This window comes from Toxorhynchites rutilus, chromosome 1 (genome assembly GCF_029784135.1).
Source record: "Toxorhynchites rutilus septentrionalis strain SRP chromosome 1, ASM2978413v1, whole genome shotgun sequence".
Classification (NCBI taxonomy): Eukaryota; Metazoa; Arthropoda; class Insecta; order Diptera; family Culicidae; genus Toxorhynchites; species Toxorhynchites rutilus.
This window is the reverse complement of record NC_073744.1, coordinates 184070393-184097981: the sequence shown is the minus strand read 5'-3', so window position 1 is coordinate 184097981 and position 27589 is coordinate 184070393. Positions and strand designations below refer to the sequence as shown.

General features: G+C 38.9%; 2 protein-coding genes and 1 long non-coding RNA gene across 4 annotated transcripts; 1 reads left to right on the top strand and 2 right to left on the bottom strand.

Annotated features, from left to right (window-relative positions):
• Window positions 1–689: 689 nt before the first annotated feature.
• Window positions 690–24523, top strand: LOC129771362 (protein FAN-like). Of its 2 annotated transcripts, none has more exons than XM_055774924.1 (9): window positions 690–1040; window positions 1106–1538; window positions 1694–1879; window positions 4009–4924; window positions 4978–5407; window positions 5460–5588; window positions 5649–6118; window positions 6179–6275; window positions 23512–24523. In XM_055774924.1, exons 1-9 carry the CDS (start codon window positions 1027–1029, stop codon window positions 23657–23659), a joined length of 2823 nt encoding a protein of 940 aa, XP_055630899.1. In that variant the 5' UTR covers window positions 690–1026; the 3' UTR covers window positions 23660–24523. The 2 variants fall into 2 exon arrangements, with proteins under 2 accessions (XP_055630899.1, XP_055630908.1); XM_055774933.1 differs by having other exon boundaries at window positions 23508–24523.
• On the bottom strand, window positions 14379–22088 carry LOC129771374 (uncharacterized). The gene is made up of 3 exons (XM_055774960.1): window positions 19697–22088; window positions 15232–15466; window positions 14379–15135 (listed from the first exon to the last, which is right to left on the bottom strand). The coding sequence occupies exons 1-3, from the start codon at window positions 20298–20300 to the stop codon at window positions 15018–15020; spliced, it is 957 nt and encodes a 318-aa protein (XP_055630935.1). The 5' UTR covers window positions 20301–22088; the 3' UTR covers window positions 14379–15017.
• On the bottom strand, window positions 22153–24327 carry LOC129771388 (uncharacterized). The gene is made up of 3 exons (XR_008742360.1): window positions 24051–24327; window positions 23872–23984; window positions 22153–23801 (listed from the first exon to the last, which is right to left on the bottom strand). It is a non-coding gene; the product is annotated as an uncharacterized LOC129771388 (long non-coding RNA).
• Window positions 24524–27589: the final 3066 nt, after the last annotated feature.

Sequence of the window (27589 nt, the reverse complement as noted above, 5' to 3'; positions counted from 1 at the left end):
GATAAATTTGGTACGTAGCTTACATAATGCTTAACCAAATGTAATCAATAACTCGACATTTTCAGCTTTGCGACTTGGTCCCCTCTGACTTAACACCGACCATTTCTACTAATGGCAGAAATAAGAAGGGACCTTGGGGCTGTCCATATACCACGTGGACAGAAAAAGCACGATTTCAGACTCCCTCCTCCCTCACCGTGAACAAGCATGGACATTGACTATACCCCTCCCCTGTTCACAACGTGGACATTCTTCTATATACGAGGGCAGTCCGATAAGTACATGGCCTACTAAAAAAAAAACAAAAATTTTCTTCTATCTTCTATTGTTTGTTTCTTTTCTTTGTCACTTATTGCACAATCAAGTTTTCGTGCGTACTCCGAGCCAATGTAACCTTAACCTAACCCTTCTTTGCATGATTTTTGCTTTATTGGTGAAATAAATCAAGGTCCCACGATATTTTATATAATTTCTGGGCATTCAATGTTATGATGGAAGAAGGGTTGATGATAGACATAGTCCTGCATAAAACTCTTTCAGAAATGTGATCGGAATAACTCCAATCTATTACGAGTTCGCTCCACTGCACGTTATTCCTAGTGTCTCGAAATTCATTGCGCCTAAAACCGCCACAGGGGTCGCATCAGCTGACAATTCGCAAGCTGCGCGGCTGTTGTGTGCTGTGCAATATCACTGTGTGCAGCCGGACAGAACAAATGAAAACAAACAACGGTAGATGCAATGAGCAAAAAATATGAAAAAATAAGATTAGCGCAGGCATAAGCTGCTGCTGGTGATCAGTGATGACAATACACTCCAATTGGATTGTGGTTGCCGCTGTTGTTGCTTCTGGTGTTGTTATTATTTGCTGAAATTTAATACCATAAGTGGCTTCGTATGCTGGCTATGTAACATTCATTTACGTTTTCAGTTCGATCATCACGTAGTGTTAAGATTCGAATTATTGATGAGGTGATTTGCAATTAAGCGAGTATTTTCATAGGGTTTCTCTTTTAAAAACTAATTATGGAGAAAGAAAGGTTTGTCATGAAAAACAGACGAAGAATGGTTAATCTGAATGAATCATCCCTTTCCATTCACGCAGATTTTCTCTACTTCTACTGGAGCCTGGCGAGATTTACTTTGAGGATTTTTCCGTGGATCTACTCGAGTTGGATGGGAACAGTTCAATAGGAACAACGACCATCGGTCGGCTCAAGATGTGTTCGAAATCGGTGGTGTTCGAAGCCAAGGAAAACGTACGACTACCATTGGCGAAAATCGCTTACAAAGACTGCCTGGACATACGGCGCTGGGAATCACACAGTCTACAGCTGATGGAATGTAACGTGCTGGCCATCGAATGCAGCCAGTACACAGAGATGCTGAATGACAATGTGGTGCAGCCGTATCGGTTCATACAAGAGCGACGGATGTTTCTGTTCAATTTTCACTACGCAGCGCTTGAGGATTACATCCGGCAGCTTTGCCAGCTTCAACGGGCCTCCACTTTGGCGGCGTACGAGCAGAATAGTATGGTGAGTCGCAGTCACTTACGCGATTCGGTCTAGTCAAAGCAAAGGATTATGTGTGTGTGTGTGCGCGATTTGCGCTGCGTTATAAGTTGTCGCTTTCACGTGCAATAGTCTACTGCCTCTATGTTTTATTTTTTTTTATTGTGTTCTATTTCTAGATAGCAACAATTGTATTCTCACGTCACAATCGGGTGAAATTTAACCCCTTTTGGTTGGACAATCTGTACGAGAAGATCTGCGTCGACTATCAAGTGGATCAAATCAACCCCCTGGTGGTGAATCCTGGTCGACTGCTGTTGACCAATGCCTTCGTGTATTTTCAGCCTTACAACAATATCAACCCGGTGAGTTGTACTTTTTTTTAAAGCCTAATATGGTCAATATATTCTGTAGTCGTATCTATTGGGATTGAGGGTTCTACTGAAGTTGTTTTTGACGTAGGATTACGTCATTCGGGAACATTTTGGGGTACAAATTGAAAATCGAAAATCGAGCACATCGTGAAAATTGTCCAATTTCAAAATATTGCTCAGTCATTTCATGATGGATTGATGAAATTTTTGCGTCGTTCGATTTCGGCACTCCATAACAATTTTTTATGTTGAAGAAAATAATATATGTCATGAAACTAACAATCGAACAATTGAAAAATCTCAACCCCTCACCTAACGGAAATACCCACTTCTGATTGGTCGAAATTGACGACATATGCGGCGGGTCCCTAACAGAGACATCAAAATCAAGCTGTCTGGGGGGAATCAGCATTGCAAATACATTAAAGTAGGGGAAGCTTTAGTACCTACCGAAATGTATTCCCTAACAAAGACATCAAATTTGCAAATACATGAAAGTAGGGGGAGCTTTTGTTTTTACCGAAATGTGTTCCCTAACAGAGACATCTAAACCAAGGTGCCCGGGGGAAATCGACATTGCAAATATATGCAAGTTGAGGGCATTTTTATATTGCAAGAAAGGTGAGTGATACGATTAATTCTAGCAATCAAAATTAAAATTTGTTGCTTCTTGAAATTTCATATCATCGTGTATTGTGGAAAAATACGCACCATCCAACGACTGTTTGCCATCCTTCTATCATCATCACTCGGCAAACTGGTGGAGTGAACAAACAAACAAAACGGTCCTTTTCTGGGCCACCAAATCATTATGAAAGAGGTTAACGATGTAATTCTTCAAACATATCCAAAATCAACAGATATCCTAACGGAATCCTACGTCAACTATGCGGTCGTGTCTCGGACACAACCTTCCTGTAACTTTTTTTTGTGAAATCATATTGTGCCAAGGATTTATGAGTAACTAGCTGACCCGGCAAACTTCGTCTCGCCCAAAATGGTTTTTATCAATACCTTCAAGTATTCACGTATCTGAGTTCAATCGCAGATTGGACTCAGTTCATTGCAGTTCATTGATGGATCTTCTAAACGACCCTGCACATTTTTTTTTTACTATAAATTTCCTAGTACTTATGCCAAAACTCGTCATTATAATATAAAATTATTTTCAGATACAATCGTTCAAGATTTTTTAATCACTTGCAAATAACATGTTTCTCCGTTACATGGAATACATGTGCGATACAAAAAATATAACAAAATTTACATAGTTTTAAGATACTAGCTGACCCGGCAAACTTCGTGCTGCCCAAAATTTGATTTTTGCTATCAATAGCTTCAGACATTCACGTTTTTTACTGAGGGTCACCTAAAACCTTCGCATGCCAAATTTGGCTCCATTTGCTTGATTAATTTTCGAGTCATATAGAAATTAGTCTTTCATTTGTTTACGACCGCACCGTTCTCGTGCATATTTTGTCTTCGCAGCAATCATTGCTCACTGCATTCTCTGTTTACTTACACCGCGCTTTTGGACACGATTTTTTTAGTGCCTTTATTTATAGTGAGATCTATGGTTGGGTCATAATCATAACTGTGATGGCCATTTTCATTGGCACCCTAAACAATACGTTTTGTCTCAAACCCCAAAAAAGTCCCAGAATGTCGATTCTGAATGACAAACCTGGGACAAAAACAACAGTAAAGTAGACATCCCAGAGAACATTTTAGGTCAGAAATATATTTTATATTTTTTCCAAGTTTCCATAGTGTACTACCCTTTTAATTTAAACCATTTAGGGACTAGGGAATTGTAATGCATATCATACCAAACAAATCTTAGAGTACTTCCGATTTGATTGGTATGCAAATCATCAGAATTCGTTTACTGTGAAAATAGTTATTAACGTTAAAGATTTTATCCACGATTCAGTGTTTTGTTCGTTAACAACCCTTAAACGAAATCATGCTGTTGTTCTTAAAAGTTTTTCTTCAAACTTTTAGGAATATTGCTATTACTAAAGTAAAGTTGTTACTAAAGTTCATCGCATCAACCTATTTCCATGCGTTTTTTAACTGAACTTAATATTCCCTTTCTCTCCTCGCCACTTTCTCTCCAGTACCCAGTACTGAAGATTCGCCTGAAAGCGATCAGCAGCTTCATCAAGCGGCGCTTCCTCCTTCGTCACGTGGGACTCGAAATCAAATGGTCCCAAGCGGACCAACGGGAGCAACAGCAGCTGTTGTACGTGTCGTTCCGGAACCAGTCGGAACGGGATGACTTCTACGGTCAGGTAACCCAGCAGGGGGATTTTTCGGTGGTAGAACAGATACCGGAAAGTATCACCCTGAAGTGGCAGAACGGACTGATATCGAATTACGACTACTTGCTGTACCTGAACAGTCTGGCCGATCGAACGTATCAGGATTTGACGCAGTATCCCGTGTTTCCGTGGGTGATAAGCGATTACAGTTCGGAGCGGTTGGATTTGAGTGATCCAACGGTGTACCGGGATCTGTCGAAACCGATCGGTGCCCTGAACGAGGAGAGATTACGTAGACTGAGGGAACGTTGCGAGGAGATGGGTGAACCGAAGTTTCTCTACGGGTCGCACTATTCCGCGCCCGGATTAGTACTGTTCTATCTTGTGCGAAAGCACCCGAAGCTGATGCTTTGCCTGCAGAACGGTCGCTTCGATCATCCGGATCGGATGTTCAACAAGGTGGAGGATGTGTATAACAATTGTCTGAACAATATGGCTGATTTCAAGGAACTGATACCGGAATTTTACGATACGGAAACGAAAGGGGATTTTCTGTTGAACAGAATGAAAATTAATTTCGGACAGCGATTCGATGGTGTACCAGTGAACCACGTGGCACTGCCCAAGTGGACCGAAGGATCCCCTGAGCGGTTTGTGGAGACGCTCAGAGCGGCGCTGGAATCCGACTACGTCTCGAGTAAGCTACATCACTGGATCGACTTGATATTCGGCTGCAAGCAGAGGGGTGACGAGGCGCTGAAAGCGGATAATCGTAAGTATTAGCTTTGAAAGCACTCCAAATACGATAAATCAAATGTTCTTCAGTGTTTTATCACCTCTGTTACGAGGGATCGGTTGATTTGGACCAAATTAAAGACTTGGCTTCACGGCATGCCCTCGAGGTGCAGATTTCCGAGTTTGGCCAGATTCCGAAGCAGCTGTTCCGCACGGCACACGTTTCGAAGCTGCTTAAAGTTGATACCCCGCTGCGCAACTTAAACGCTGGCTTCCCGGACAACGAGCTCCGGATAGAGCTTGACGTGCAATATTTTTCCCATAAGGATGAGATAACTTCACTGTTGTTGGATGAGCCAACCGAGAGCATTATCACGACCAGTAAGGATGGTACCTTCAAGTGTTACAGTCTGTCCGAGAGGCGGCAAATTCGAAGTGTGCAGATAAGTGACATGCCGCTCAGTGCAATTCGGCTGATTGATGAGAAATCGGTAATTCTGAGCTGTTGGGATAATAGTTTGTGAGTATGGCTTTAAATTCTGTGAAACTATGCTCATTTTTTTCGTTGACAGAATTATCTACAATTTAGATTACGGGAAGATAACACAAGCAATCCCAGCCCATGACGATGCCGTCTCGTGTTTGTCCAGAGTGAAAGAGAGTGGTTTGCTTGTGTCCGGTAGCTGGGATTGTAGCGTTAAGTAAGTACAACTCAAAACCTGTAACCTGCAGGAGAAAATTGCAATAATAGCTTCTTTCAGGATTTGGAACGATTTTCAAATCAATGCCGTAATCGGTTACCTTCCGCTGGAGGATAAAATTGCTTCGTTGGACACCTTCCAGTCGGAGGCGAACCTAAGCATTGTGGTTGGCACAGAAAGTGGGGAAGTTTTTCTCTGGACGCTTCGTCTGGTTAGTGCTGGCACCAAACGACCAGTGGACGTAGAATCACAAGAGCATAAGTTGGTTGTGCAACATCGAGGCGGCGTGTGCGCCGCTAATTTCAATCGGAACGGCACACTGCTTGTGAGTTGTGGTGAAGATCGCATGTTCAATATTGTCGATATTGACACGGGCATGGTAGTTTTCAAGCGGGAAATGCCGGCCGTCGTGGGATGTCTGAGTTGGACGAAAGACGACACGTTCCTGCTGATGGCAGATCGAACCGGTGTGCTCCATGTGTGGAACATGCTGGAAGGGATTGTGCAAAAAGAGTTCAGGGTACATTCCGGTGAGTAACCATCAGAACATTATGATTTGACGCAATCAGCATGGAATTATATGTTTGAAGATTGTGTTTATTGCGTCGGATGCACACACGATGGCCAAATTGTTACCAGTGGGAAAGACGAGCGCGATTACTGTGTGAAAATATGGAGAAACGATATGTGAGTATGGTTTGTGTTGCGTAATTCCTCCATAGTTCAATGTGTCAAATTTTATTTACCTTTGCGCGTGTGTGAACAATAATAAAGAGTCTCGCTCATGACCTTATCGAAGCTTCTGTTGGGATTCGTTCTTTTAGAGAAAGCCATTACAAGGCGGTTATGTATTTGATCAGGATCGGTTCTTCAAATGGAAAACCTTGAATTTCTATTAAAAAAAAAGACTATAATTGACAGGTTTGGTGATGAACTTTCACTTGCAAACGAACAAAGTCCAAACTCGATAAGAATATCTCGGTAGCCGGGCCTGTATAACACTGTCAGTAATTCACGACTTGTGAGAGGGTAAGCAGGGTATCGAATACCTCGAAAAACTTTGAAAATCAGGGAATTTCGTCCCCAATCTGGAAAAAAATGAAATTCCGCCAATCAGAATTCTGATTATAACGATAATGATGCCAAAAAAGTTGTATTTGACTAGTTTGACACTATGTGTTTTGCCTGTACGTGAACTTAGTCCTTCCGAAGGGTAAACAGCGCAAAAGTAGACGGCTTCTATATTAGCGCTGTTCCCTTCTTTTTTCTTGTTCGAAAACTATCGATAAATTCATTTTTGAAAACCATACTATCAAATCTGAGATCCTGTGGTGCTTGGAAACAGATAGGGTAGATAGGGGCAGTATGAACAGGCGGGCGAAATGGACCACCCTTCGTTAGGCTTGTTATTGTACCAATAACACTTATTTTACAACGATTGTGTTAGAAATACTCTTATTAATACTCAAATTCAATTGTTTCATAAAGATATTGTAAAAATTCCCACACTGACTGATTATCACAAAAACCAAATTAGAAAAGCAGTCAACAAAATGATCTCTGCACGCTTCATACTGAAATTTATGACGCTGCGGTTTATATTTATTTGTACTGGTATTATTTCTGAACATTTCCACTGTTTTCTTGCTCTGCTTTGCCGTTTCATGTAAAAGATCAGTTCATTTTTATCTAGGTAGTGCGGACTGAATCAAAACGGCTGTCAAAAAAGATCCAATTGAAATGTCAAAAAAGATCCAACGATCAGGAGTGTTATTTTTCTTATGATAATCAACACTATAAAAAAGGTATTGTTATCAAAGGCAAAAATAATTAAACTTTTAAGATGAACGAATTACATTTTTCCGTCAATTGTTTAATCGACCATTGCATTTCTGAAAGAGCATCTCATATTGCAAGGCATCAGAACTTGATATAATATCATAACCTACGAATAACGCTTAGTTCACTCCAAGATTTTAATGTGGGAGCCAAATTCGACATTGGCGAGTTTTGATACATACATACATATCAATAGTGAAATGTTTTGGGGACGTTTTTTTTCTAACGTCGGTGAAAACAGCTTTGCTAATGAAGCTGGCCAAATGAAATCCACGTAATTATGATCCGCTAGTGCTGGTGATTAATGTAACGGTGAAGCAATCTGCGCTTCGTGTTGATGATGGACTTAATCTTCTGAGTCAACTACCGGCTTAATAGTGGAGAAGGCATTACGGTTTCTCACGAGGTTTCCTTTCCGGTTGAAATGTAACGATGTATTTGTATCAAAATAATCCTGAAAATATGTACGAAAGGTTTGCTACACTTTTGGTTTTCAATAATTCAAATATCGTACTTACTCCACAGATACGGGAACCATTATTCGGAACTAGTTTGTCATCTCCGCAAAAATCGACCCAGCGCGTCTGTAAAAACGTTTCTGAACGCGTTTGTAAAAACGTTTCACTCGTATTCAGGCAGCCTTCACTGAGTAACGCATTTTTAATGTCCACTTTCCCAGGTATAATATTTTTCCGAACGAAATAAAAACAAACGAAGTCAAAGTCACGTAAATGTTTACTCCTGCGTTTTGAAAACATTCGATGAAAAGTGGAACGAAGAGATGCCAGATGATTTTTAAAAAAATATCTGTAAACATATGTGAAAGTCTGTTAAAAATGTGGAAATGTCTGTTAAAGTTACGGATCTGTAGAAATGTCTCTTAACGTTGATTCTCACAGATTCATTAATACTTTGTACATCGCAATGCACGTAAGATTGTTTTTTGTATATTCTTGTATACTTTGTATATGTGTATTTTGCATATATACAGCCATTCCATGTCAAATCGATATAGTGGTTCTCAGATTATGATGAAAAGTGGTAGTTTTGTTCTTTATCGCAAAATATTAGACCCGTATTTTTTAATTTTTTCGTTAGGATGACCATTTCCATTTTAGGGTGGTCCGAAAAATCTTTTGTTTTTCCCCACTGAACCGATTATCGACACATCTAATTGAAGCCAATTAGCTAGCTCTTTATTAAAAAAATATTGAACTCGCAAAAAAATGGATTTTATTTTCGTAATGATCGATTGTAGTTGTTTTTTACTGTTTTCGTGGCTTTGGACTAGAGGGTTCTATATTTTTTCATATTTTTCTAGAAAGCTGAGGATGTTTTACATGACATATTTCGGTTTCAGAGACAATATTTTTTCATTTTTGAGATATAGTTTTTCAAAGTTAACCGGTGGTCCGAAAAATCATGTTTCCCATTGAGAACCACTTTATCGATTTGACATGGGATGGCTGTATATATACTAGCTGACCCGGCTAACTTCGTCCCACACAACATTATTGTTTTGATATGAATTCGTTAAAACGAATTCCTAAACTTTTTCTTATCATAGCATTGTTCTATGGGCAGAATACAACAAATACAACAAAATGTCGGGACGACTCAAAAGGGACCTTTCCTTAATCGGAATTGGCGATTAACAACACACTTGGCCTTCCATTTTTATTTATATAGATATATGGATAGATAGAAGATATGGGAATTCGTTGTTTTGCCTGAAAAACCATTTCCACTTTTGAACAAAGATCAACTTCGCTAGCGCAAATATCGAATGGACTAACAACGCTTATCACGCTGTAATTTTCGGTCATATGGGAATTCAATTTTCCGACATTCCTTCAGATTTTTCCGAAAATTTTCCGATTTTGCTCTCCACTATATTGATCTACGGGAAGAGATGAATACAAAAAAATAAAGGCTAAAATCGGACCATCCCTTTTTCGGGTTTTCCGCTTACGAATAGATTTGGCCTCCATTTTTATTTATATAGATAGATATAGGCTAACAGTGCGAGGTTGAAGGGATGCTTAAGGACTGGAAAGAAACGGTCTCCGTTATCGCTTGGATGTAGTCAATCTTAATATTTCTCAAAGATGTTCAGTTAGGGCTTTGAGAATCAACTCATTGTCGTTTGCTCAAAAGATACCCCTCTAGGAGAGTCATTTTTAAGGAAATTAGCAACATGTGCCATCCGCATATTTGCTAGAAAATGATTTGCTGGGCGCCGGCAGCGCTAATTCGGTTTACTTGGTTTGTGTACAAGGACATGTACAGGCTATTGTTACCGAACAAAACACCAACAGAATGCAAAAGATACGAAGTACTGTCATCGGCCACTGAGCGATGCTATGCTCACGACATCACTGCGGTGCGACCTATTTTGAGCACATAACCACTGTCGTTACGCCGGGCGGCAAAATGTTAATGAATGACTCAAAAAATAGGACTAACGTCATGTGTATTGATATAAACTGAATATAAAAACTTTTTATGTATTAAAACTATGAAAAATGTCATACAGTGAGTAAAATATTGTGATTTGATGAATACCTAGCAAACATTAAATCGCATAACAAGCGTATATATAACATCATATGCCCTAAAATTTGGTTGGCATATGCATGCAAAAGTGGAGGCCATATACATACATGACAAATGCTCACCGAATTTGTTTGGATGAATATGCAACTTTGACCGGCTATAATAGCGATTATGTTGAAATTGAATTGCGATCTAGTATGAATATATTCATGAATTGTCAAAGCACCAAATACGACTTTTGCCATACTCATATACGATTTATTAAAGACATAGAAACAAAAACAAATGGCCCAAAATATTTTCGTGAAATGTTTATTATAGCCTCACAAATCGCCATTTTTATATATGAGTATTTATGTTTGTAGAAATAATAATTATTTGATTGACTTGTGTTGGGAGTAGAATATGAATGTTTAAAATGGCACAGATTGATGTTTGGTGAAAACTGCTCCGATGTGGGTTCGAACTCCGGTCGTCTGAATTATCATCCACCAGCTGTATCGCGCGGCTATCTGAAATTTAATTCAACAGCGGTTAAAACTTTCGAGTGCATCAGCATTTCATTGACATTTCAATATGATGTAAACTGTTCTTTCTTAGGATCTAATATGATTTACTGTTTCATGATTTTCTTCAGCATGCAACACGATTTACTACAGTACTGAATCGATTTAAATTATACGCTTATACGACACACAAACTGCATCAGCGTAATATACGCATATGATGCGGATTAAATATATTTTACGACAATGTACATCATAAAATTGATGTTGCGAATTGCGACTTAATTTGATAATGGTATATAAAATCGAGTTTTTACATTTTATGCGATTTCAAATATACACGATGCATACTTTGATTGATATTATATGCGATTATGATTTATTCGGATTTCTTGTAAGACTTGGCACGTGCATAATTATACGATTTAATGTTTGCTGGGTAGAGCCTCTCATTTTTCAGAAACCTGTGAAATATTGTTATATCCAAAAAGTCTGCTACAAAAATAAAACATTGATGGGTCTGAGCCTAGGGGCACGGACGGGATCTTGACATAGGCCTGTGTTTGTGTGTAGTAATTGCATTTGAATTGATTTTTTTTATTGTTCAAAATTTGTATTTTTTTCTATTTGGATACACCAAATGGAAGCCCTGAAACTGAACTTGTATCCTTTACGGATTAGATGAGATAACGTGGTAGAATCCAAAACCACATTCTATTCAATAATGTGCACATCATCATTTATCATTTTTAAACACAAGTCTAAATAGTTAAGATCTTCATAAATATAAGCCTAATCCAAGTAAATCTATGACTACAAAAATGTGTTAAGGATAATAATAGCATTTACTCCTTCGTTGTCACGTTACCATTATTTGTAGGGGGTTGTAATAACATTATGGCCAGGTGATGTATATTGAGTATCCTATTGGGTGCTCTCTTGGGAAGTTCGTGTAGTTGCTGTAGTGAACTGATCTCATTGGATGCTGAGTTCTGCTTAAGTATAGAAAAGGGAAAGGAGAAAGGGCAAGTGCATTCGAGCTTCTAAGGAAGACATATATAGAGAACATAATATTACGATCGCGACTACTCAAGATGTTATAATCTGATATGCGTGAGTGTACCCTTTCGAATTTCTGAATCATCAGCCAGTTAAATTCATTTATTGTATTTTTTACGTAACCAAACAACATGCTCGATATTATGAAATCCTTGACCACAATCACATAAATTGTTAGTAGCAAGACCTACACGATAAAGACGTTAATTGAGCCCGAATTGATTGAACTTTGAGGATAATAGAGTAAAACTATCTTCCAAGATTATACTTTCATTGATTCTGCCAACAATAAATGCCTGTTTGTTCGAAAATGGAGAATAGCTTGTGATACGCCCGACTCACATTGTGAGCTAACGCCCGAATGTAGCCGTCGGGGAGGAAAGCGAGTGGTTAGTGCAATCGAAAAAACATAACCATTTTAATAGTCAAATTGTTTTGCTATATTTGTTTATTTCAAGCAATAAAATACTGGATAAATTTCCTGTTTAATGGTATATAACACAATATATGTCACAATAACGATTTTGAGTATTATGCGTTTGAAAACACTTAATGAATCATTATATTTTTTGTAGAGTGAACCCCCTATATAAAAATCAAAGACATAGCCCCATGTCAAAAGTATTTTACAGATATGTCTGTAAATTTACAAACATATATGTAAATCTGGCATCTCTGGTGGTCTGAGAATTTATTGCAAGAAATCGCTTGAAAAAATGCATGAATTTGCTTGAAAATGAAGTGGATTGAGTCCGCACCACTTAGATTTTTATTGACCGTAAATGGGCATACCTGGTTGAGGCAGTATGACCAGGTATTTTTTCAACATAACCTGTAAATACAGCTGTCAAAATTTGTAAACATAGTTGGAAATAGTTATAGCGAATTCGTTTTTGAGTTGAACAGTTCCAACAGTGTGCAGTGTAAAATTATAAAAGTTTGAATGAAAATTTCTACTTCATGTTGTTTGATTACATAACACATGTAGTCCTGACACTCACTCAACTCCTAGAGTCGAATGAACTCCCAGAGTTAAAAGTCTCTTAAATCCAACATCATGATCATCATCACTCACTCAACTGTTTGTCGATGCATTTCCTGTTTGTTCCACAAATAATTACCATTATAATATGAAAACGTCATCAGACACAGTTTTCGTTTGATCTGTTTTGGTAATTTTGAGAAAAACCTCTTATTTTATCACATAACATACATTTTCTATACGTAAACTGTCATTCATAATTTATATTTTAAAAGCATATTTATTCCACCTGAAAATCCATAATTATTTTCGCCTCCAAATGAAATCACACGAAGCTTAATGCCATCTTTGCGTATATACTCTTCAAAATAAGAATCCGAATTGGATTACAATTCCAATAATAGAAAAGCAAAAGCAGCAGGTTTTCCATTTTCATGGTCTTTATTTTTAGATTTCCCAAAACAATGCTCGGAACGTGGCAATTGCGTTTCTTTCTTAAGATTTTATGTAGAGTTGTCCATGTGAATGTATCCTAGTCTTATGCCGAGTTCGAAGTCCGGATCCTTGATACGATCCGGAAGCACAACACAACAACTTTCTAAAGAAGGGTTCGTACAGAACGGTTGAAAACACAAGAGCATCGCGAATGGGATGAAGGCGAGAACCAGAGAATGGAAATATAGCCGAGAGTCGCGAAAAAAAGGTCAGTTTAGGGTCAACGGAACAAGAATAGGATATATTCAATCGGGCTCCCGGAATAAATCGCTGTAGAAAACGACTGCAACAGAAACAACCATAATAATAATTTTATAATAGAAATGTGAGGCATTTATACTCATGATTTTCCCGCGCCATAATATTTATAGCCTACCACACTTTTTCTAAGCGGTTGTTTCTGTTGAAGTTTTTTACTGCAGCGATTCATTCCAGTCACGATTCAATCGCATTGTTACGCTCCGCACTATACTAGAGAGTGCTTGGCTCAGAATGACGCGTTTGCGTTGGCTGTCAACGCTTGCTATGACGCCCGGCTTACCCAGTTAGTGGATTCGTAATCACAATCTGGCGCACACGTCACTACTATTTGTTCAAACGGAAACGAAGCAAATCGTTATACAGCAAATCAATCTGTGATTCCAGTTCATGTCATGTGCTTCATGTGTTTCACAATTAAAAATCTAGTTCAGTATACACCTATTTATGCTCGCCGGCCACGTTTTTTCCGGAAGAGCAAATAGCAATCGGTTCTGGATTTTGCACAGTATCGCCGAATTTTTTGGCTTGAAAAAGTTCAAGATTTTCTTGCATCGCTCGACTCGTGGCGATTGATAATCATGTGAGTGCCCTCGAGTTTGCCCCGCAATCTTCCTTTACGATATTTCTTGAAGTGAAGTCGCTGATCCCGTGTTCCTTAGTCTTATATCTAATTTAACACATTGGATTCGCTCGAATTTTCCTTTTGATGGCAGCGATAACCCTGGGAATCCGAGCTGACCTCAGACGACCTGTAACCATTTTCGCGGATAGTTGTTCTTATTTTTCTCTCGGTCTATAAGACTCTGTTCACGGTCCACTGGGACACTCCCAGGGCGATTGAAATGTCTTTTTGCGACATTTGCGTATGGCACAAATCACGGATACGCTGCCATTTCGTCGTAGTGCAACTGTCAAACTGAGGAAATCGGCTACTTTTACTCGTAGCTTTTTATGATATGAAATATAGCTTTCGTGCGTTCAAAGATATCCAAAGCATACGAATGCACAGGTGAAACGGGAATCTTGTTTGTACGATGGTGCAAACATTGCAAATAATGTACTTCAAAACAAACTACTCTTTTCAAGGTGGCATTTGAAAGTTTTATTCTATAGTCGTCATCATCATCATCAGCAGTTGTTAGGATCGTCCACAGCATCAATATTTTTGTCATCATCAGCAGCCTACAGGAGGGGTTATAGTATTACTTCTACTACGGATAAACGTGATTTCATTTCATTTTTTTTACCTTTGACTTACATGACTATCTCTCTATGATAATAGTTATATGAAAAGCATGATATTAAACATATTTTCAAATCATTCATAGGTAAAGAAGAGGAACTGTTGATTGGCTTACAGACTAAACCTTATCAGAATAGAGCAAATAATAATCTGTGCTTAGCCTACAATAATGATTTATCAGTGGAGCAAACCGTAATGCGTAAAACGTACAAGCAACAAGCATGTTGAAACCACAATTATCGTTAATGCTACAATTTATATATGTTTTCATCTAACGATTCATCATTGTCTGAAGAAAACTAATCGACTGTATCCCGTCTGGATATAACAATGGATTCATTTCCTACTAATAATAACAGCATATTCGGGTTCATTTTCCTTCTAGCAAAAATCATATCATCGCTAGTGCGAGTAAAGTAAATCGGTCTGGTTTGGCCTTTTATGGCAGGCGCTCGTGCACGCCCTCACACCCGCCACACATACACAGTTTATGAGCGCGGTTTGATCGTCTTGGAAGCCGGCGGTGGAATCTTGCTAAACCCGGTTGCATCAAACACCGGAAGCAGCTCGCGAACACGCCCTGGTATGCTGCCGTCGATCATGCGACTGTGGTTGACACAAAACAAAATAGTAACGTTACAAAATGAGAGTTCAGGAGAACGAACACACACACACACACCCACATGAGTGGCTTATTAGTACCTTCCTTTTTTGGTGGCAATTTTCGCTGCCTGAGCCGGCAGGGTGGGCTCCGTCGGGAAGAATGTCGCCCCGTAAAAGTCAAGCCCATTCTGCAGCAGATGGTGATACTCATCGATGGAGGCCAGCGTGATCCGTATGGGAGGTGGCGGCGAGTCACGTTGCAGGGCCACATCCTGCTCGTCGATTGGCTTTGCCGTGGACAGTTTGGGCATCTGTGGTTTGGGAGTAGCTGTGCCTGAAATGGAAGAATGGGAAATATTTTTTTTTATTTAGTTTAGTTGATACTAGCGGACCGGGCGAACTTCATCCAGCCCAAAATTGACCCTTTGATATGAATACTTTCAAAAATTCACGTTTTCTTACTAAGCGAACGTTCGTCAGTCCAATTGTAGCAATTTTCATTGATTGATTACCCTTTGACCGTTTCCTTTTACTATAAATTTCCTAGTACTTCCACCAAAACTCGTCATCATAATATAAAATTGTTTCAGACACAATTCTCGTTTAATAATAATGATGGTCTCACCTTATTCCCCTACAAAGGACGAGTTATCTTGAAAATAATTGAATATGAGAATTTTCCTATATAACTGAACCAGTAAGCAAGATAATAATAAAAAATAATAATAAACGGACTGATTTGGTCACCGACATAGTAATTTTACCAAATGAACAAATTGAGGCATTACGTGAGTGCGTTTCGTCCATGGCATGTCAAGAAATTTTCGTTCGAGATTCCTTAATCACCTTCAAATATAATGAAACAAAGACAGCTGAAATCCTTTCTCGAATTTTACGCTTGGAATTCAATTTTCTGAATTTTCCCATTTTCCTTCACAGCTTTCCAAAAAATTCCAATCGTCATATTTAGTTGAAATATGTGTTCCATTGGTGTGTGATCCCTCTCTTCCAGGATGACAAACCATCATAGAAACATTTCTTGTGCCGTGAAGTACCCATATAACGCTCAGCTAAGACTACTTGCTTGGTATTCGTTCCACTACAGATAAACATTCGAATGTGAGTGTTGCTATATCCATACGACCTATAATGATGGAAAACATTTTGCACCTTTTGGTCCTGATTTCAAACGGTAGAAACAACATTTTCCTAATTCCCTTAATTGGTGGTTCTAATTCCAATAATCAAATTGTTATAATAATGAATCGTTTCAAATAGTAGATTTGATAATGTTTTATGTTGTAAACAAGTTAAATGAGTCGAAATCAATAATCGAATGAATTACATAAGTAATATGTCGTTTATTTATTGGCAACACAGCTTGTGATGGAGATGCTTTACTGGGTTTTCCAATAAGGTGTCGTGCACAAATTACGTAGCGTTAAAAATCTGGATTAACAGTAATCTCTTTGTGTTCACGGGGAATCCAGCCTTTGCTTTGGCTAACAACCACCCTTCTGTGGCATCGAGATCGGTTGCTTTTCCAGGACGTCGTCTGGAATACTTTCCCAAGACCTTCTCGCGCAGTGTTCAATACGGAATTCCGTGCAACTTGGCCGCCTTTCGAACGGGAAATGTGGTTCTCACCATTTCCACAGCGTCTGCTATGTTCGACCTTTCCTATTGCATGAGTTTCTTACCGGCGTTTGTTTTATTCATCTCAATATAGCAAATGAGATCTGTTGGGTGGAATAAGAAACAAGTAGAAATATGGGCCTCCTTGTTCTAGCCATGTTTTTTGCTCATAACTTATCGAATTTGCAATGAACAAACTAAGAATCAAAGCAGAGTACCTGTACTGTTCAGTTTTCTTTGCTTTCGGAGATTTTCAATCGTTTACGCTTTGTAAATTGATAACAACAGTGCACAATGCTGTTTAACTTTACTTTACTTTACTAAAGGCTTATTTAGACGATGCCAGTCAGCGCTCTAGTTGAAGTATCCAGTGAACAGAGAACAGACACTCTGTTCAAGTTACTTTTACCAGTATCGAACAAGTAATTGGCCTCTAACTTGAACAGAGTGTCTGTTCTCTATTCACTGGATACTTCAGCTAGAGCGCTGACTGGCATCGTCTAAATCAGCCTTAAGGAAAACAACAAACATGGCGAATGACAGTGCGACGAGCAATATTGGCTGAAATTTATACTTGGTTACCAACTTTTCGAATATTTATAGTTGTGCGAGTATACACAAATATAATTTATCAGAAGAAATTTGATAGCAAGTGCGAAAAACAGTATTCTATGTCAAGTGAGCGGAATTATGCACTGGCTGGTATAAGGGAACTTGACGGTACACCAGAATCCTCACATTTCACTTTAGGTTCCATTTTCTCTATTGATTCTTGAGTTATGTACATATTTGTGTTTTGTTTGTATGTTTGACTCCTTCTTTCACAGGTCAAATTATCACAGCACGATCTTTCAATACGTCAACCTGGTAAAAAATAGTTTTTTCAAAATTTATTGTTTACAGTGTGCTAAAAAAATTTCAGAAAGTTTCGCTATCGAAAGGACCATCACCATCACACCGAGCGATATTTCGTATTTTGTAAAACGAGATAATTACTTATCGAGCTCGAATTTCATGTGTTGCAGTGTGATATATTTAGGCGTTTCTGAAATGTTTCCCGAAGGAAAATATCAAGGACACAAACCACAACAAAACAATTCTCTGAAGATATGCAACAAGCAAACCAAACAACTCGAAAAATTCTGACAGTTGCACCGATAGCTTTCAGTGGGTCGATCATATCGAGTTGTTCGGTATCTATAATAGAAAAATAGAGCTGACGACTGAAATTCTTACGCCTCGATTTCTATAATAGGGCCCTGTTTGGCACTTATGGCAGAAAACGTTACTCGGCACGAGCATAATTAACGAGGAAATTCACCAGGAAGTGTGCGGAGAAGTTCGATAACGCTCCTCTCATCATATACCAAAACTGCGGGGAGCGTAGGATTCCGTCTTTCGGGAACATATTTGAAGCACAAATTGAAAAAAAACGTAGATTCTATCGCTTATTGTTCATCCGTTTTTCGAAGATTTTTGCACCTAACCATCAGTCCATATAAATTAACCCAAACTCATCCGCATTTTTGACAAATGCTCACAAAATTCGCTCCGCACTCAAAAAGTTAAAGATGAAAATGAGCACAATGTTACTATCAAGGTGACAACGGTTTCCAACTTCTCATACCCATTCCTCTAATATATACTAGTTATATCTGGTTGACATGTAGGGGAAAAGGGGGGAAATTGGACTACCTAAGCAAATCGCCCTAATATTTCCAAACCAATACGGTCTAAATCAAAAATGTCACCTTGTATACTGAGCTACACTTGTTTTCTCTCAATAAATAATGTTTAATCATTATATAAAGCTTCAATCTACCAAATATATCATAAAATGAAGAGATGATTTTGGACATTAAAATTTGATGTGAGGTGATTTGGACCGTCTGTGGGGTGATTTGGTCCAGTGTGTGTTTCATCGAAAAGAACATACTTATGTTTATGTAAAGTGATTTGGGATAATGTTACAATCAGTAACAATGTTTTGGGATCAATACCAGATGTCTTGGCCAGATTCCAGACCAGAAAAGTTGCTTCAGCGGCATCTGGAATCAATTAGACAAAAAAAAGTCTCAAACTTGTAGGACCAATTCACCCCACAGAAACGTGTCCACGTCACCCACCACAACATGCAAAACATAAAATGCAATTATTTTCATTTATTGTTATCAAACTTACAGTTTCGCTACATCAAATTGTTCCTCTTCTGTAGGCGAACAGAACTGAACTGCACAATACACGAACAGTTTGTTTAATTAGCGGGAAAAACCTTAAAACCACTATCGGAAAACTCACACTTTTTGACGATCAAAGTGCTTGCTGAGTTTATGCTACCGTTTCCCTCTACTTGTGAAGTTTTACCAAAGCTTTTTTACTTTAGGTACATACGATCCAACAATAGAAGGAAATGACATTATAAAAAATCCAAGTTGAGCCGTAATTTTTGAGATAAAGGGGTGGTCCAAATCACCCCATATGACCAAATCACTTTCAATAAGACGGTGCCACACAGGACACGAAACGATGAACCAAATGCTTAAATGAACCAAATTGTGAGCAATTCATCTCTCGTTTTGGACAAGACCTTCCAGATCGTGCGATTCGGCGCCGTTAGATTATTTTAGGTTGGGTGTACGTCAAATAACTAAATAAACCAGCATCGATTCAAGCACCAGAAGACAACATCGTACACACGTGTTATTGGCGAGATACCAGCCGATATTGATCACCCGAAACGTAGTTTTGGCCAAAATTTCCATTAAATAATCTTTCAAAAATAAATGACAAGGATGCTTTTTTAATCCTGTAAATTAAGACCAAACGCATTAAAAACCACTCTTTATATGTGAATCGACGCTAACAATTCACATGTATTCTAAGACGAAACGTTTCTCATCACTCGCAAACTGATTCGACCCTAACCCACCTGGTTGCATCTGTTCCACCTCCTGGGCGTTCGACTGCTTCTGGTAGCTAACCACCAGGCGGACCACCTCGACCACCGAGTTGAACCGGTACAACGAGTGGCGGATATCCTCCACGGGTAGATCCTCCGGCACGTCGAACACGTACAGCATGAAGGTTTTCTGGGGCCGGCACGGGATGGCCACCTTCTTGTAGAAGCGCGCGCCGGTCACTTTGTGGAAGCCCTTCTTGAACACGGCCTGGTAGTCTTCTGGATTAGAGAATTTGAACAGTATTCCAGTGGCCGTTTTCGTTAGACTAAAGCAACCTTTGAAGTTCATCTTCTCGCAGATCAGAGCCGCTCGATCCATCGAGAGCTCGTGCGAGGGTGTCAGTAGGAAGGCCCCTTTGGCCAGAAAATTCTCGGTATCCGACACCTCGGAATCGTCGTCGTCGGTCTGGTTGCCTTGGCTGGCCCGCTTGTCATTCCACAGCACATCCGATAACTTTGGGCTACCAACGGCTTTCGAACCGGTCGGCATCAGATTGCTGGAGCTGCGCTGCCGCCGGTACTCGGTCATGTTTTTCTCCTGCTCCACGTCCGAGGCATTGCCGATGTAAGACATAATCTGCAAACCGACTAGCTTGTCCTTTCACTGATCTGTTAGTTCCAAATCACACAGGCACACGTTTGTTCGTGAGGATTTATCCTAACAGTCACGGACACGTGTTCACGTTCTACCCGTTGATCTATGGCACCTCACAAAGTCATATCAGTACATAAACTTCAGGACAAAAACACACACTCACTTCACGATTAATATGTTGCGCGGATCGCGACGAAAAGCAACGCTCTGTTCGGAAAACCGGTGCACACGGTAATGAACGAGATGACGGCATCGATGGCACTTTTATAGCCTAACACTGTCACACACTTGGTCGCGATTCACTGATTTGCCAAACCCGTGATGATAGGTCCCGTGTTCGGATGATTGAACTCGCACCACGCAAAGTGGTGCGGTGAGTTGTCGATTGGGTAGATCGCGTTAGGGCAGAACTTTTCGGGAAGTTATGTAATTGTCAAAATATTTATGCCAGGTTTAAATTCCCAGGTGTTTTTTAACAAAATTATTTCAAAAAACAATTATTACAAAGGAAAAAAAAAGTCGGATGCCTGTAGGTTGTAGGTCTGTAGTGAGGGTCCAAAGTGTCCTTCTCCGACGATACCCAGTTTGATTCCGGACCACGTTGCAGCTTCCAATCCAACTTTTGCGTGTCTGAGTTGTGCTAGTGGAGCAACAGAAAAAAAAACTGTTACATTGGACATGGAGTTTGACAAATTTGACCAGAGTTCTCCCACACCTTAATGCGCCCCTACTCCTTACGATTGAATCAGTCAAGATTGCAATGAAAAAAAAATAAAGGGTACACAGGGACACGCTGAAACACGGGGAAGTTAAAACGGAAGCAATAACTTTTACTAGGAATAATGGATTGACTTGATATATTTTTCCAACTCATCTAATTACAGTCATAATCAAAGTATTGGAATGCCTATGCAATCCGCGCCTTAGTTTACCTTTCGTCGTTCGTGAAATCAAAATTTTCGTTCGTGTTTTTTTTTCGTATAGAACTCATAAGCAGATCAAGTATTTCAACTCACCCCACGTTTTTTTCAACCCTGGGGTAAGTTGAAACAGCAACGATTTTTGATTGAAACATTTGTTCAATTTTGCTGCAGATTTTAATGTATGAACTAATTAATGGTGCCGGATGTTATGTGCCATTGAGACAATGCCCTTCAGTAATGGAGCTCTTGACAAGGATCTGGTTTTGAAGAATAAAGGCAAACAATCAGGAGACCTGCGATGCCATGCTAGAAAGCATTCACTCGATATAGGCGATACAGTGCTTATACAAAACCTTCTGGTGGGTCATAACCTATCAACGAAGATCAATCCAAAAGAGTATGTTGTCGCTCTGGACCGCATTTGAATGTTCCCATAAAGCTGATTAGTGGCCGTTTAGAGTGACTCTACTCTGACATGAAAGCGCCTAAAATAGTCTTGGTTTTATTGTTTCGGATATTAATCCCTAGTATGTAGTGTCCATTTTGAGTGTATCAGACTCCTCCCTCGCACCATATATAACTTATAGGAAATCTCCTTTTGCAATAGTTTATATGCTAAGCTAAGGAAGGCGCTTCCGAAGGCACACTATTTGAAAGACAAATTGCGTATAAAGAATTTTTCCACATTCCTCGTCGGCTAGAGATGGACAAAACGGTTCATTTCAGTGAGCGGCTCAGAGCAGCTCGATGGCTCGATGGCTCTTTTCAAGAAGCGTTTCATTTGGATATGTAAAGATCGAAGAAGTAAAAAAAATGTTCAAAACATTATTTTGTGCATAGAATAACAAGAATATTACTTCATTCTAGGTTTTCTCTAATAATTTTTTTTCCGATTTACGGCTGTCTTTATTCTATTATATTTTCTGTATCAAACATTTATTCCATGTAACGGAGAAACACGTTATTTGTAATTGGTTCAAAAATCTTGAATGAGAATTGTGTCTGAAAATAATCTGATATTATAATGACGAGTTTGGTAGAAGTACTAGGAATTTTATAGAAAGAGATGATTAAAGGGTACATTAGAAGATCAATCAATGAACTGTTCTGCGATTGGACCCATGAACGTGTGCTAAGTAAGAAAACGTGAATGTGGTCATTGGGTCAGCTAGCGTAAAATAGAAATTTTGAAAATATGTATTTTTCGGAACATCCAGTGTGAACCTCTATTTTTTTTTTTTTTGATCGAAAGTTCCGCATACCTTGTATATGCTGCAAATAGATTTGAATTTTATGATTTGATTATTTTTTAAGATAGCTTTCAAGTTGAGCTTCGAAAAAATTGTTTCAATTTGCCCGGTGTGCCTTAAATAAATTCATTACTTTGACCACAATGCTTTGACCGCTCGCCATAAAACTACTAAAAACTGTTTTCTCAAAATTTTTACCTGGTACTCCTATTTGTTAATCACCCTTAGGGCGATTACACATTATCCGGTTTCAGCCGGACCGGTTTCAAAAAGCGCCGCTGGGTTTGGACGGATAACCGGATAACAATGTGAAAGAGTCATCGCACTACACAAAACCGTACATCATTCACATACACATACATGCATTTATTAATATAGTGGAATGACAGGTAAACATTGCAAATATTTCAGCTACATGCAGCTGATTGCATATGGGAAATCCTGAAACCACAACTGCTGCGGCAACCACGAGCCTTCCCAAATTTGTGTCCATTGGAGAGTACATTCGGCCGGGGTTTGGTACGCCAGGCCTCGCGTACACTACTTGCACATCAGAGCGGTGTTCTTATGTTAAATAAACATGAAAAACCTACTGGACAAAAAACATGGGTGTAATAAACAGTTTTTCAAAAACTAACTTTAGTCCAGTTGCGGTGTACTTATCCACACGCTAAGTTCTTTTATTTCCAAACATACACAACTAGCATGTTTTATTTCACACGCTCTGTTGCCACATATTTTTTCAACAGTCTCAGAAACACGGTTAGAAAAAAGTGTACAATTTGATGAACCAATAATTATATCATTTCGTAACAAGGGGGGGGGGGTACTTAATTATATGTGATATGTGTTCAGTTCCTGTGATTATCCTTAGAATTTACCTACGAGAGAGTATATGCTTATTCATCCATTCTAGACTGTCTATTTTATTCCACCATTGCAGTAATTATTCTTACAATTAAAATTACATAGTAATTTTCCTTCAAACACTATCTCACTATCTCTTCGTCCAGAAAGGCGCTCAGCATACATATGTCGCAATTCCTGGTGCACGTACTCCTGGAGCAAGGACAGCTTCTCGAACGCATTTCGCTTCAACGCACAGCTGTTAATAAGCGGATCCTGGGCGATGAATGACGAATCAGAAATGCCAACAACTGGATGATTTCGCTCTATCTGAACCGATACTTTTGTGTCGGACAGGGGAACATCTTGATCGCCGAGCACAGATCGGACAGTTTTGGTTTGAATTCCTCGAGTCGAGTTGCGGACACCTCATCGTCGATCGTGTTCCGGGTCAGGACGAACTGTGTGGAATACCGTATAAGAATTAGAAGAGAGAACTATTTTGGTGTGTTTAATTGAACAAAAACTGACCTTCACATTCAGCTCGATGAAGTCGCTCAAAATTTTGCCCTTGATGAACCAGTTGGAAATTTATTTCACATCCTTGATCTCGATCAATACTGATTTCGAATAAGGGAAGTTGTCTGTGAACAAAACAAAAACAGAGGTTAATTAAGAACTCGATCAATTTGTCGAAAGACACTACGCACCGTTAATAACACAATCCATGGCAATATACTCCATGATGCCCTCGTGCGCCTGTGACCATTGCTTCGCTTTGATCAGAAAGGTTCATCACTTAACTTGTTCCATAGCAGCGAAATAAAAATTTCGGCATCCATATCACTTGCGACTTCTGAATTGACTCCAAAACAAACAAACGTCAATACCACACATACTAATGCATGAGAGGAAAAATTGCCTGAATTGTACTAACACTAACAGACATCACAAACAACTGTCAATTCGCGTTGAGCTTTATGCTCCGCTTGTGGGAAATTATAGTGATAATGGATTTTCAGGTGCAGTAAACACATATATAAAATAAAAAATTATGAATGAAAATTAACTTTTTCTTATATGTTATATGTTTTTATGTAATAGAGTAGCACGTTTTTTGCAAGAGAGGAAATACCCCGGAACAATAATTATGTTTGATAGTGATTTTATATTACAATATTGAGTTTTAGTGAAAATATCAAGAAAATTATACAGAAATGATTAAACAAGAATCAGTACCGCAGGTTTTAAGAAATGAAATAAGTAATGAAATAAATTTTCATTAAAAATTTAAACAACTCAAAACTGTCTTAAGGTTTAATAATCTTATAGAGAATGATTTGCTTTCCCAAACTGATGTCTCCACCAGACGTCGACACTATACTACTTTCATCGCGTATAATACTTGTCCGATCGCCGGACATGTAGTCGCAGTAGACGGCTGCATCACGGCGCCGTAAATAGGTTGGTACGGTTGAAATTTGCCATTTGGGTTTCAGACCGGTCCGGCAGAAACCGGATAATGTGTAATCGGCCTTATTCTTGTTTACGGCCGTATCGGACATTCGTTCGGAAGACTTGATTCGAACAATTCCGAAAAATACATTCTTGTTTTCGTACCAATCCGTTCGAACAAGACTTTTTTCGAATGTCAACATGTTGAAGTAATAAGATGAAAATTTCATGCAAGTTTTCATCAAAGCAACGATGAGAGTGTCACCCATACAGTGATCGTTCGTTAATTGGGCTGGAAAATCAATCCAATTATTGAATTTTAGTCGCTAACTGGACTGCAAAATAACTCAATTGCTTCTATAATAGATTGAGCAGTAGAACCAAGACGACTTGAGCTCGAATTATCCGAAAAACGTGAATACTGATTATACAAACGAGCGGAACTCGCATGAAAAAATTGACGTTTGGTAGAGAGATAAAAAACACATTCGTTCGAAAACTAGAATAGGCGTTTCATTCGAATCGTTCAATTTTCGAAAGTTCGAATGGATGGATTTGATTCGTACGAAAACAAGAATAAAAATGGGGCATACTTTCGAACGTTTTCTATTCGTTCGAAAACAAGAATGAGGGTGTATGCCTTTCCAGTATCCAAGCACAACGATATGCTTATTGCTCAAGGATTGTCGAACGAATTTCCAACCCGAAAAAAAAACTTTAGACAGTGGCGGAACTCGAACCCCCCAAGCTTCGGCTCGAAAAACCGACGCGCTTACCATCTGTGTTATTGCCAGTTTGTGCCAGCTATTGCCAGCGCCAGATTTTTCTGTCAACCAATACTTAAAATATTTACATCTACTCGGATGAAAACAATGAATGAAATTGTATATCTATCGCAGCGTTGTCCGTGGTAACAATTTAAAACGAGGACCTATGGGGTTTCTCAAACAAACGAATATTTGCAGCCCCAATTCAAGGGGGTTCGTAGAAGCAACTGAATTTTTTATAGTTGATGTAGGTACCTTCATAGACTTAAAACTGCCAAAAAGTCAATTTGGACAAAAGTGACGTTTATGGGGTTTCTCAAACAAACGATTTAATTGCACAATGACAGTTTTGAGCTGTCTTCTTCCGTTTTCAATAGTTCCAGAATCTCAATAATCTTTTAATCTTTACAAAGACATAACAAATTCAACCACAATGCCAATGACGCCGTTCAATGGGCTGTCTCCGTAGTCAAATAGTACTAGCTAATACCGAAGAACATGAATGCTTGAATCTGAATTCATCCTAGAGCGGACTATAAATTTCTTAGTGGTTCTCTTTGATTGATTTCTAGAGAATGTTAGTATTATATTGGTTTGACTTATTTTGCAGATTAAATAACAATATCTCTGGTAACCTTTCGGATATTCAGAGACATTTCCAGCCATTGCTTGATCAGTGCTTTGGGCATTGGTTTAAGGCAGCGGTACTCAACCTTTTTTTCATTTGGGCCACAAAAACGTGTTAGTCATGGTGTCGTGGGCCGCATAAAAATCTACCAAATCTACGTAATCTACCATGAATAACAGATAATGCTACCCGGTATGATCAAAAGATTATTAACGTGGAAATATGAGAGGATAGTCACGATGCAAGGTATTCTATTCGTGAATTATGAAATATCTTCTATATATATAAAAATCTCGTGTCACGATGTTCGTGGTCGAACTCCTCCGAAACGGCTAGACCGATTTTAATGATATTATACTCAAAAAAAATTGCTAAGCATGAGAATAGGTCGTAAACTATATATGATACCGATAAGACACCGTTTACTTTATATTCAATACCGATTAGGGTCATCCTATGTAAAAAAAAATCTGAATAATTTAGTTTTTGTATTTTTTGCATAAATTTGGCTTGAAAAAATATATATACCCATATATAACCAATTTTTATCCCTATCTCCTATTTTCAATCGCGATATTTGTATTTTGATATAAAGAATACCAAACAATTGTTCCGTCGTTCGTTTTCAAAACAAGACGAATTTATTTACGTTGTTAAATACCAGATGGCACTTCCTCACACATACGCAAGTAACCTCAATTCGACTAAAGCTAGGCGCATCGCCGGCGTGCTGGAAGCTTTTTTGGATGAGCACAATGAATTATTGAAATTATTCTAATCACACACCCATGCTCGGAATGCCAAATAACAATCACGTTATTGTCGTCAATCTTGATAAAAAAAAACCCGACACGTGTGTAGATCCAACGCACCACAGTTTCTTTGATCATTAAGAACATAATTACTAATTTTTAAACAATATTTTCAAATGTGTGTTTGGAGGAGACGATGCAAACAAGAGAGGGCACTCCATAGATTCTTATGTGTGTCGTATGATGAATTGACGCAGTCATAGAGCGAACGACTGCGATTCCTATGACACAATCTACAGAATACGTACACTAGCGAGACGCTATCATGAGCAACACCGACACAGCCTTTGTTCAAACAACAGCACGTGTGTTCAAACAAAAGAAACGATGTCTTTAGTTAGCTCCATTACTAAATTACATGTTTTCCGCCCAACATGTTGATGGACGTATTCGATCGAATCAGAATAACCTGTACGAATCGCAACTTATGTTCAATCGATTTGTGCAAATGTGGCAGCCTTGCCATGTAATTCGACATTGAGCTATTTCTGTGGAGCGAAAATGGTAATGAAACCATTCTAAACACGCTTCTAGAACAAACTAATATAAATGAAAAAAACACTGTTCACAACCGACAGCGCGAATGT

Bases quoted from the DNA above. Each gene is read 5' to 3' on its own strand.
- LOC129771362 (XM_055774924.1), top strand. The intron at 1,539-1,693 runs GTGAGTCGCAGT...TTCTATTTCTAG, and splicing joins CGTACGAGCAGAATAGTATG to ATAGCAACAATTGTATTCTC. The intron at 6,276-23,511 runs GTGAGTATGGTT...TCGTCCAGAAAG, and splicing joins AAAATATGGAGAAACGATAT to GCGCTCAGCATACATATGTC.
- LOC129771374 (XM_055774960.1), bottom strand. From the start codon at position 20,300: ATGTCTTACATCGGCAATGCCTCGGACGTGGAGCAGGAGAAAAACATG. The intron at 15,467-19,696 runs GTGGGTTAGGGT...CTTCCATTTCAG, and splicing joins GGTGGAACAGATGCAACCAG to GCACAGCTACTCCCAAACCA. The intron at 15,136-15,231 runs GTACTAATAAGC...TGTCAACCACAG, and splicing joins ATTGCCACCAAAAAAGGAAG to TCGCATGATCGACGGCAGCA.